The sequence below is a fragment of the Aquarana catesbeiana genome, linkage group LG02, assembly GCF_042186555.1.
Source record: "Aquarana catesbeiana isolate 2022-GZ linkage group LG02, ASM4218655v1, whole genome shotgun sequence".
NCBI classification, from domain to species: Eukaryota; Metazoa; Chordata; class Amphibia; order Anura; family Ranidae; genus Aquarana; species Aquarana catesbeiana.
Genome location: NC_133325.1, coordinates 271,996,048 through 272,008,402, shown reverse-complemented (window position 1 = coordinate 272,008,402; position 12,355 = coordinate 271,996,048). Strand labels below are relative to the sequence as shown.

The 12,355-nt window shown below is 45.9% G+C and overlaps 1 protein-coding gene and 1 long non-coding RNA gene across 2 annotated transcripts in view; one reads left to right on the top strand and one right to left on the bottom strand.

The window, feature by feature from the left end:
- ITGBL1 (integrin subunit beta like 1) overlaps window positions 1–12,355 on the top strand; it is a 408,856-nt gene that overhangs the window by 115,017 nt on the left and 281,484 nt on the right. Inside the window, exon 3 of the mRNA XM_073614434.1 lies at window positions 10,468–10,614. Within this exon, the coding sequence (XP_073470535.1) occupies window positions 10,468–10,614 (147 nt within the window). The remainder of the gene's footprint in view (window positions 1–10,467; window positions 10,615–12,355) is intronic.
- Window positions 1–12,355, bottom strand: part of LOC141127699 (uncharacterized) — a 92,719-nt gene that overhangs the window by 73,677 nt on the left and 6,687 nt on the right. The window contains exon 2 of the long non-coding RNA XR_012241584.1: window positions 10,465–10,550. This is a non-coding gene — a long non-coding RNA (uncharacterized lncRNA). The remainder of the gene's footprint in view (window positions 1–10,464; window positions 10,551–12,355) is intronic.

Genomic DNA, 12,355 nt, shown 5'->3' with positions numbered 1-12,355 from the left:
TATGTGATTTTTTTCTTCGGATCTGGGGTGCGCAAACGCGCCACTGGAGCCCCGCTCCTGCTGTGAATGGACACAGTGGGAGCCAATCAGTGGGTCCAGCGGACCCGATGGCTTCCAGAAACCCGGCGTCCATTCCAAGACAGGCAGATCGCCGTTCTGCTAGTAAGGAAGACAGAGATCTTGTGTTTCTCTTAGGCAGGAACACTGATCTCTGTGCTTCTACAGCTAAACCATTCCCCACACAGTAAGAAAGCACTCCCAGGGAACACATTTAACCCTTTGATCGCCCCTGATGTTAACCCCTTTCCTGCCTATGTCATTAGTACCATGACAGTGCATTTTTTTTAGCACTGATCACTGGATTGGTGTCACTGGTCCCCAAAAAGTGTCAAAAGTGTCAGTTAGGTATCCGATTTGTCCACTGCAATGTCGCAGTCCTGCTAAAAATCGCTGATCACCGCCATTACTAGTAAAAAAATTAAAAGTCCATAAATCTATCCCATAGTTTGTAGATGCTATAACTTTTGCGCAAACCAATCAATATTCGCTTATTGGGATTTTTTTTTACCAAAAACATGTAGCAGAATACATATTGGTCTAAATTGATGAAGAAATTAGATTTTTTTTTACATATTTTTATTGGATAGGTTTTATAGCAGAAAGTAAAAAATATTATTTTGCATAGTTGATCAAATACTGCCAAAAGAAAGCTCTATTTGTGGAAAAAAAAAGAACATCAATTTTATTTGGGTACAGTGTTGCACGACCGCGCAATTGTCAGTTAAAGCAACGCAGTGCAGTATCGCAAAAAAATGGCTTGGTCAGGAAGGGCTGCGAACCTTCCAAAGCTGAAGTGGTTAATGATGCTTAAAGTGAAACTATAAAAATGAAAAATCCCTAAATATAGTGTCTGTGGGGTCCCCTTAGTCTGCCTGTAAAGTGGCGCATCTGTACTGTGTTGTGGGGCTGTGGTTGTGGGGGTCTGCGGGCAGGGGGCTTTAAGATCCTGGCCCCCTCCCTATGTGAATAAATATGGGGTATGCGGCGGGCGTCATGATTGACAATGGATCTACAACGGGGACATTGTTTTTTTATTTTTTTAATAAAGGAATTGTCAAAAACTGCGTCCTGTTTTTATTTATTTTTTTACACTTTTTTTGGTGAATGAGTACTGGTACAATGTACCCCATACTCATTCACATGGGGGGGGGGGTCTGGGGGCCAATAAGCCCCCTGCCCACAAACCCCCACAACCACCCAAACTGTTAACCCAACTCTAATGTAATACAGAAATAAAGAGTAGGAAAAATGGACTTTGCAGGCATATTTTTCATTATATAAATGATATTATTATTTTTCATTATATAAAAAAAATCAAAATTTTATTGGTTGACAAAACATCAGTGAAAAAGACTAATGCCCTGTACACACGGTTGGACATTGATCGGACATTCTGACAACAAAATCCATTGATTTTTTCCGACGGATGTTGGCTCAAACTTGTCTTGCATGCACATGATCACACAAAGTTGTTGGAAAATCCGATCGTTCTGAACGCGGTGACATAAACCACGTACGTCGGGACTATAAACGGGGCAGTAGCCAATAGCTTTCGTCTCTTAATTTATTCTGAGCATGCGTGGCACTTTGTGCGTCGAATTTGTCTACACATGGTCGGAATTTCCGACAACGGATTTTGTTGTCGGAAAATTTTATAGCAAGCTCTCAAACTTTGTGTGTCGGAAATTCCTATGGAAAATGTGTGATGGAGCCCACACACGGTCGGAATTTCCGACAACAAGGTCCTATCACACATTTTCCATCGGAAAATCTGACTGTGTTTACAGGGCATAAGTCAAAGATAAAAAACATATACAAAGTGAAAGTGGTTTAAAACATGTCTCAGTGACCAACCATAGAATCCTGGGTTTATACTGATCCTACCGGATCAGGTTGATGAGTTGTGACTAGTTCCTACAGCTTGACTAATAAACTCTTAAAGGGCAAATACCCATGTATGTGCATACACAATCATTTCATCATATATCAAATAGTAACATATGGAGGGTTAGATAAGGTCAAACTGAAGTGGATAACTTCAACTCCAATGCTCAGAAAATGTATTAAAAAAAAGTGCTCAAATTGCTCAACTGGAACAGGCATTCCCCGTGATCTGGCTGTTTGGGGCAGGTGTTGTGGGTGACATGTACTGAACTTGGAATGTTGCTGCTCTCAGCACACAGCTTGATGAGCCTTGCTATGTACCACACCCATGTAGTTGACATTAGGATCCAAATCTCTCTGTAGAGATCCTGTTTACCTGCCTGCTTCACCTCAATGACAAACTATATTATATTCTATGTTTATATATATATATATATATATATATATATATATATATATCTCCAGAAGAAGCGCGTCTAGAGCGCGAAACTAGTCGAGCAATTTGAGCACTTTTTTTTATATTTTCTGCACATACATGGGTATTTCCCCTTTAAGGGTTTATTAGTCAAGCCGTAGGAACTAGTCACAACTCATCAACCTGATCCAGTAGGATCAGTTTGAACCCCTGATTATATGGTTAGTCACTGAGACATATTTTAAACTACCTTCACTTTGTATATGTTTTTTATCTTTGTCTTAGTCTTTTTTCATTGATGTTTTGTCAACCAATAAAATTTAGATTTTTTTTAAATAATGAAAAATATGCCTGTAAAGTCAATTTTTTTCTACTCTTTATTTCTGTATAACCAAGTAGGACGTGGCATGGTGTACCATTAATTGTGCTGTCCACTTGTCCAATTGTGCTGTGTGCTATTGTGTACTGATAGCAGGGCTCACTCACTGTCAGAATACACTGGTCAGCACTGCAAACAGTTTTCCAGCATGGCAGTTTGAAAGAAGTCAATCTACCGAACAATTTCTGTCGATCAGGGAGAGCCCCCCACAGACTGAAATGGCTGTATTTTAACCACTTTAGCCCCGGAAGAATTGACTGCTTAATAACCAGGTAATTTTTTGCGATACGGCACTACATCGTTTTAACTGACAATTGCATGGTCATGCGACGTTGTTCCCAAACAAAATTGATGTCCTTTTTTCCCCACAAATAGAGCTTTCTTTCGGCAGTATTTGATCATCTCTGTGGTTTTAATTTTTTGTGCTATAAGCAAAAAAAAAACGACAATTTTGAAAAAAAAACACAATATTTTGTACTTTTTGCTGTAATAAATAGCCCCAATTTTTTTTTAAAAAAAGGAAATTTTTTCCTCAGTTTAGGCCGATATGTATTCTTCTACATATTTTTGGTAATAAAAATCGTAAAAAGCGTATATTGTTTGGATAGGGGATAGATTTATGGCATTTTTATTATTATTTTTTTTTTACTAGTAATGGCGGCGATCTGCGATTTTTATTGAGACTGCGACATTATGGCGGACACATCAGACACCTCTGACAAATTTTTGGGTCGATTGACAATTAAATATGCACTGATTACTGTATAAATGTCACTGGCAGGGAAAGGGTTAACACTAGGGGGCGATCAAGGAGTTAACTGTGTTCCCTTTGTGTGTGTTCTAACTGTGGGGGATGGAACTGACTATAGGAGATGACCAGGGCCGGATTTGCCACAAGGCCACCGAGGCCAGGCCTCGGGGCGGCAGTGGTGCAGGGGCCCCTTTCGGGCTGCTCGTTAAAGTTAATTAAGGGCACCGGTGCCCTTAGAAAAGTTGGCTGCGAGGCGCCCACTACTGCGCATGCGCAGTTCTGAAGCGGCCGGGCTCGGCAAAGCTCGTATGCGCTCGGCCGGGCGGCGCATGCGCAGTAGCGTGATTTCGCCGCCCGGCGCCATTTTTGAAAAGATTAAGAAGTAATGTCAGCGGTGCGGCAGCGGGGGGAGAGAGATGACATCTCTCATTGCCAGCACCGCTGTTCCGCCCTCCTTCATCTGGTGGCAGACAGGCAGCGTGGCAAGTGACATCAACATCTGGTGGCAGTGTGGCAAGTGACGTCTCCATCTGGTGGCAGCATGGCAAGTGACATCCCCATCTGGTGGCAGCGTGGCAAGTGACATCAACATCTGGTGGCAGTGTGGCAAGTGACGTCTCCATCTGGTGGCAGCATGGCAAGTGACATCCCCATCTGGTGGCAGCATGGCAAGTGACATCCCCATCTGGTGGCAGCGTGGCAAGTGACATCCCCATCTGGTGGCAGCGTGGCAAGTGACATCCCCATCTGGTGGCAGTGTGGCAAGTGACATCAACATCTGGTGGCAAGTGACATCAACATCTGGTGGCAGCGTGGCAAGTGACATCTCCATCTGGTGGCAGTGTGGCAAGTGACGTCTCCATCTGGTGGCAGCGTGGCAAGTGACATCCCCATCTGGTGGCAGCGTGGCAAGTGACATCCTCATCTGGTGGCAGCGTGGCAAGTGACATCTCCATCTGGTGGCAGTGTGGCAAGTGACGTCGCCATCTGGTGGCAGCATGGCAAGTGACATCCTCATCTGGTGGCAGCGTGGCAAGTGACATCCCCATCTGGTGGCAGCATGGCAAGTGACATCCCCATCTGGTGGCAGCATGGCAAGTGACATCAACATCTGGTGGCAGCGTGGCAAGTGACATCAACATCTGGTGGCAGTGTGGCAAGTGACGTCTCCATCTGGTGGCAGCATGGCAAGTGACATCCCCATCTGGTGGCAGCGTGGCAAGTGACATCCCCATCTGGTGGCAGCGTGGCAAGTGACATCCCCATCTGGTGGCAGTGTGGCAAGTGACATCAACATCTGGTGGCAGTGTGGCAAGTGACATCTCCATCTGGTGGCAGCGTGGCAAGTGACATCTCCATCTGGTGGCAGTGTGGCAAGTGACGTCTCCATCTGGTGGCAGCGTGGCAAGTGACATCCCCATTTGGTGGCAGCGTGGCAAGTGACATCCTCATCTGGTGGCAGCGTGGCAAGTGACATCTCCATCTGGTGGCAGTGTGGCAAGTGACGTCTCCATCTGGTGGCAGCATGGCAAGTGACATCCTCATCTGGTGGCAGCGTGGCAAGTGACATCCCCATCTGGTGGCAGCATGGCAAGTGACATCCCCATCTGGTGGCAGCCAGGCAATGTGGCAAGTGACATCTCCATCTGGTGGCAGCGTGGCAAGTGACATCTCCATCTGGTGGCAGCCAGGCAGTGTGGCAAGTGACATTCCCATCTGGTGGCAGCGTGGCAAGTGACATCTCCATCTGGTGGCAGCCAGGCAGCATGTCAAGTGACATCTCCATCTGGTGGCAGCGTGGCAAGTGACATCCCCATCTGGTGGCAGCCAGACAGTGTGGCAAGTGACATCCCCATCTGGTGGCAGCGTGGCAAGTGACATCCCCATCTGGTGGCAGCGTGGCAAGTGACATCTCCATCTGGTGGCAGCCAGGCAGCGTGTCAAGTGACATCTCCATCTGGTGGCAGCATGGCAAGTGACATCCCCATCTGGTGGCAGCCAGGCAGTGTGGCAAGTGACATCCCCATCTGGTGGCAGCCAGACAGTGTGGCAAGTGACATCTCCATCTGGTGGCAGCGTGGCAAGTGACATCCCCATCTGGTGGCAGTGTGACAAGTGACATCTCCATCTGGTGGCAGCGTGGCAAGTGACATCCCCATCTGGTGGCAGGCAGAGTGGCAAGTGACATCTCCATCTGGTGGCAGCCAGGCAGTGTGACAAGTGACATCTCCATCTGGTGGCAGCATGGCAAGTGACATCCCCATCTGGTGGCAGGCAGAGTGGCAAGTGACATCTCCATCTGGTGGCAGCGTGGCAAGTGACATCTCCATCTGGTGGCAGCGTGGCAAGTGACATCCCCATCTGGTGGCAGGCAGCGTGGCAAGTGACATCTCCATCTGGTGGCAGCCAGGCAGTGTGGCAAGTGACATCTCCATCTGGTGGCAGCCAGGCAGTGTGGCAAGTGACATCCCCATCTGGTGGCAGGCAGAGTGGCAAGTGACATCTCCATCTGGTGGCAGCGTGGCAAGTGACATCCCCATCTGGTGGCAGGCAGCGTGGCAAGTGACATCTCCATCTGGTGGCAGCCAGGCAGTGTGGCAAGTGACATCCCCATGTGGTGGCAGCATGGAAAGTGACATCTCCATCTGGTGGCAGGCATAGTGTCAAGTGACAAGCGATGGTGGCAAGTGACACGCTCAGGGCTCCCAATGATTCTGCATTATGGTGAGTTGAACTATTTCAGTTTATATTACAATGTAATGATAGAAATAATGTGTTTCAATCATCCTGACACCATGCCAACCATGGTGCCGGGGATGATTGAGGCACTAACACCAGCAATTGCCCTGAAAAATTGCCCGCGAAAAATTGTTACCCCGCGCGCTTACCCTGAAGTACAATTAAAGCCAGTTGTTTTCAGTGTTCTCGTGTGTGGAGATATGTTTTAATTGATCTATTGTAGCAGTCATCGATAAAGGACGAGAATGGTGGTGTGTGTGGGGGGGCGGCATTGAAGGACCCGGCCTTGGGGCGGCAAAGGGAGTAAATCCGGGCCTGGAGATGACAGATCATGGTTCCTAGCTAGTAGGAACTCACGATCTCTCTCTCCTCTCCTCACAGAACTGGGATGTGTGTGTTTACACACACATGTCCCTGTTCTGCCTCTTGTGCATACAATCGCTCCTGGCCAGCGGTCATCGCGACCGCTGGTCACATGCATCCGCACCCCCGCTGTGCATTGGGCGCACATGCGCCTGCTGTCCCACTTAAAGGGACCGACGTACAGCTACAATGGTTCGCGGGATCGTGCCGACCTGCCGCAGTATAATGACGATGGCTGGTCGGCAAGTGGTTAATCTTTCTGTAGCCACCTTTAGGCCTCTTTCACATGGGGGGGGGCAGACTCTATTTTGATCAGCAGGGGATCTGTAAAAATAGCGTATATTAATTGGTTTACACAAAAGTTATAGCGTCTACAAACTATATATACAGTATTGTGGTGGACATTCTGACATTAACTGACACTTTTAACACTTTGTGGGGACTAGGGATGAGCCGAACACCCCCTGGTTTGGTTCGCATCCAGAACATGCGAACAGGCAAAAAATTTGTTCGAACGCACGAACACTGTTAAAGTCTATGGGACACGAACATGAATAATCCAAAGTGCTCATTTTAAAGGCCTATATGCAAGTTATTGTCATAAAAAGTGTTTGGGGACCTGGGTCCTGCCCCAGGGGACATGTATCAATGCAAAAAGAAGTTTTAAAAAGGGACGTTTTTTCGGGATCAGTGATTTTAATAATGCTTAAAGTGAAACAATAAAAGTGTAATATTCCTTTAACATTCCTACCTGGGCGATGTCTATAGTATATCTGTAAAGGGGCGCATGTTTCCAGTGTTTAGAACAGTCTAACAGCAATATGACATTTCTAAAGGGAAAAAAAGTCATGTAAAACTACTATCGCTAGCGCCGGCTATAATGAATTGTCAGTCCGGCAATACACATAAAAGTTCATTGATAAAAACGGTATGGAATTTCCCCACAGGGGAACCCTGAACCAAAATGAAAAAAAAAATGCATGGGGGTCCCCCTAAATTCCATACCAGGCCCAGGGACGAGAGAGCGCCCCCCCTGAACCATACCAGGCCACATGCCCTCAACATTGGGAGGGTGCTTTGGGGTAGCCCCCCAAAGCACCTTGTCCCCATGTTGATGGGAAGAAGGGCCTCATCCCCACAACCTTTGCCCGGTGGTTGTGGGGGTCTGCAGGCGGGGGCTTATCGGAATCTGGAAGCCCCCTTTAACAAGGGGACCCCCAGATCCCGGCCCCCCCTGTGTGAATTGGTAATGGGGTACCCCTACCATTTCACAAAAAAGTGTCAAAAAGATTAAAAAACACAAGTGACGGTTTTTGACAAGTCCTTTATTAATTTCCTCTTCTTTCCGCGTCATCCATCTTCTTTCTTCTGGTCTTCTTTCGGTGTTCTTCTTCCTCCATCTTCTTCTTCTCCATCTTCCTCTTCCTCCGCTCTTCTCATCCCACATCTTCCTCCAGCTTCTTCTCCGCTCCGTCCGCACGATCCGCCTCAGTGGGAGTCTTCCACCATGTAACGCTTCGGTTCTTCTGACACTACTTATATAACGGAGGGCGGGGCCACCCAGTGACCCCGGCCTCCCCTGGCGCACGGGGACTTTCCTATGGCGTTCCCCATGTTGTCAGAGGGGGGCGGGGTCACCCGGTTACTTAAGCGGTCAACAAATGCACAATGGACATGGACACAGCCCGCTCTGCTCTATGGACTAGAGGGTTTAAATTGACCCCGCTATCTGTTTACATCCGACTACCCTCCTATCCGCCTAGATGGAGGGGGATGGAATGTCTTCCATTTTTTTTCCTTTAATGGACAGGAATTGGAGGTAGGAGGGTGTAAATGGACACAAGTCCATTTACACCCGCCAGTCCATAGGGATGAAACAAGGGTCTGATCAGGTACGTCTGAAAAACTGACAGGTGGACCTGATCAGACACTTCATCTGAAAGGGGCCATAGTCAGCCTAAACGCCAGATTTCCTATAATATATTAGCAGATATTTTTTGATATTCCAAAGTGATTTATTATATGAATCATTGCAGAGAGCTTTTCAGACATCTGTAGACATGTGTAACTGATCAGACACAGACATGTGTAACTGATCAGAGGCATGGACATTTCATTCCAGCAGACCCTCACCTCTTTTGCAAACAAATGAAAAGACAATGGGGGTTATTTACTAAAGGTAAATCCACTTTGCACTGCAAGTTCACTTGAAATTGCACTGAAAGTGCACTTGTAAGTAAAGCCGCTGTAGATCCGAGGGGGACATACAAGGAAAATTAAAAACAGCATTTTAGCTTGCACACAATTGGATGATAAAATCAGCAGATCTTCCACTCATTTCAGATCTACCCCTTAGATTTAGAGCAACTGCACTTCCAGGTGCACTTTCAAGTGCACTTGCAGTGCACTTGTAGTGCGAAGTGGAATTGCCTTTCGTAAATAACCTCCAATGTCCAATAAAGATTTTTACAGATCCTGGGAAGTAATGTAGTTGTGTTGGTCTGTGGTCTCATCAGATTTGCTAAATACAAATACAGTAAATAGAGAGTAATAACTAAACACTGGTTACAGTCTGACTGTAAGACAGATAGGAAGTTTCACAAATCTGTTACAGTATATATGACATTAACCCAGCTTGTTTTGCACATATATTTCAGCACTTCACCTTAATAGCAGGTTCCATGGTTTGAATCTGGAACTTCTTAGATGGCCTGGGGAGAGCTCTGAAGACTGCAGGGCTTCACAGTGATCGGTGCTGCACTGTGCTGAACTTTCTTTTGCCAGCTCCACCCACCCCTACTGCTGTTTAGACTGTGAAAGCCCTGATCCAGCATGGCAGACTTTGATAGCAGCCAAAGCTGGGAGAGAGCATCCTTCTCCCATGTGCACACTGGTATGGCTGCTGCTGCAGAGAGGAGGCACATAATGTTCACAGGCACAACCTTAGCTCTGTGTGTGAGTGGTAGCAGAGTTCAGGGCAAAGGGTGATGTGACAGCCAGTCGATTTTGTGGGGAGTTTCATCTGTATGTAAAGAGCATGGTACAGCTTGCCCCCCCCCCCTTACAATATTATGCCCAGGGCAGTTGCCCTTCTGCCCACCCTTCCTTCTTCTGGCCCTGCTGCTGACTTTTAATAAAAGAACACTTACTTCCCATTGTCATCTGGGCCAGTTCTTCACTGGTCTTTGAGTCCCTGACCCTGGCAAGTTTACTGAAGAAATCAGGCTGTGACACCTTGCGGCTTCACAGCCGGCTTTCCACTGCACCACTGCACATGTGTGAGCCCGCTGTGCTTTGTGAATGGTCCTGCATCCTCCTGGGACCTGTGATGTGTCCCAGAAGGCTGTGGGCAAAGTGGGGGGGGGTGAACTGCTACTTGGATCACCTAGGCAATCTGGGCAAAAGTGGGAGCTGGTACCTGTCATAACCAGACACCCGATCCCCCCCCCCCCCCCAAAAATTAAACGTTTTCAAAAGTGAAAGAGGAGGGAGGGAGGTGGAAAAGTGGAACTTCCCCATTTGGGTGAAGTTCCACTTTAATTCCTATTGAAAAATAGCAATAGCAGTCTCATGAAATTTGGAATGAGGTTTGGTGATATCACTACTGTGCTGTTCACAGTTTTCCTTGTTGGAGGTTTTGACATAATGAAAAAAAGCCCTGCCCCTACCAAGATGGCTGCTTCCATGGCTGACACCATGCAGAACAAGGCTTTGCAAGGCAGTATTGAGGACAAAACCACAGGGAGACCACAAGCAACACTAGTGACTAGCCCTTTGTACAAAATATACCCTCTAGCATATTTGATTGTGTAAAATTTCAGGTCAAGAATAATGAATTCTCACTACATTGAAAATGTTTTTGTTTGTACTTACCAGGCCATGGGACTTGTGACTGTGGAAAATGTCAATGTGAAGCTGGATGGTCCGGAGAAGCTTGTCAGTACCCAACTACGTGTGACCTGACACGAAAGCAAAGTAACGAGATGTGTAAGAATTCTCAAGGAGTCATTTGTTCAAATACAGGTCTGCATCCTTTTTTACACGTGAAACTCAATGTTGCTTTTAAATGTAACTTTTAGGTCACTCAAACTTTTATATGTGTTATTATCATTAAAAGGTTTTCAAGACTAGTGCACAATGTACTTTTCAAAAAATGCCAAGCTGCTACTACATACAGGTTATTCCAGTGCATATTATTCTGAAAGGAATCTCAGAAACTGTAATTTAATAAGAAAAGTAACCGTGCTGAGCATTCTCTGGAACTGACATAAACTCCAGCTGTGCATATTTTTTAAATTCAAAAGATGTAGTAAGTACCTTTTTTGAATGTATAATTCAGATAATCAGAGATGATACCTACCTGTTCTAAAAACATATTTAAAATTCTTTAATTTGTTATCTTTAGAATTCAAAATTATAACACACACATACGTAAATGTGATGTGTAAAGCACATTTTATATACAGTATACTATAATATACTCAGCTAATGCAGTCTATTTTTACCATTTACATTATAGCTATAGCTGTAGTGGAGTCCCCATTTAATCATCATGCACAGATGGAGAAGCCAATCCCTTTAACCCCTTTTTCCAACAACTCCCTAGGTTCCTGGACACTCCCAGAGAAGATAATTTTTTTCTGCTTCCCTCCCTCAGTAACTTAGAGAAGCCACACTTGATGAGGCAGAGGTAGCTGGACAAGTGATCTGCAGCCAAATGAAATACCGTCCACTGCCAGAACTGAAGTGTGGGCAGCTGTGCCAGAGCCAAAAAGCATACAGCTTCTCTAAAAGATCCAGCGAATGTGGGGAACAACTCCCTGGTTGCTAGTAGAGTGCTACAGTTCCTGTGAAGTGGTGCTTCGTTCTTTGCACCTTGGATTCCTCAAGCTTCACTTTTAGGGGCATGGTCTAAGATAATTTCAAGTAGCTCTGTTCTGTACTGTGTTACAGAATTTGTTCACTTTCTGTTGATAGAGTATTTTAGAGGCTATGCTATGCTGCCACACGTCACCCTAATTGAACCACAGAGACAATGATGTCAAGACATTTTTGTGCAGGCTTCATACATTTATGCAACTTTCATTTTTCTTCAGTGTATGCATATTTTTGCCATCCTGAATCTGTTTTGCATTGTTGCTTATAACTTTGTACCTCTTTAGTAAACTGCAAGTTACAGACACTCTGTTGATAATGATCACTCAGCCTACTGCCCCTGCAGTAATGACCCCTATTCCTGGCAGGATTCCTGCTGCAACAATTACCTAAGTACACAAGACCAGGTCAGGTCTTGGTTTATTGGGTCAAGAGATTGCGGGGATTAAACTGATCATAAGAAATCCCAGCAGGCTGCACTGGCCATTAATGTCTTGGAAAGGCAAGCAAAAAGGTTAATTCTGCACCTCCTAGAAGAAGACTGGGATTCTCTTGACAAGATAGTTAACCACTTAGAAGTGGTATCTAGCCAAGTGGCAACATAAGGGGACCTTAGGGCCCACTTTATTGGCAGAAAGCAGAAAGTGGGAAAATCCATTCCAGAATACTGTATGCACTGTAACTACAAGTCTCGGACTGATTTCATGGTTTCTGACAGGAGGCGAAGGCCATGAATTCAGAAGATGCAGTCAATCCACTTGTTGGTAATATTTTTTCCAGATTGGATGAACTGGATCACCGCATGGATCAGTTTGCCATGGTGTTACAAACGCTCCTGAGTCACACGGCTCACCTGGAATCTCCCACTGTGGTCGCCCCGGTACAACCT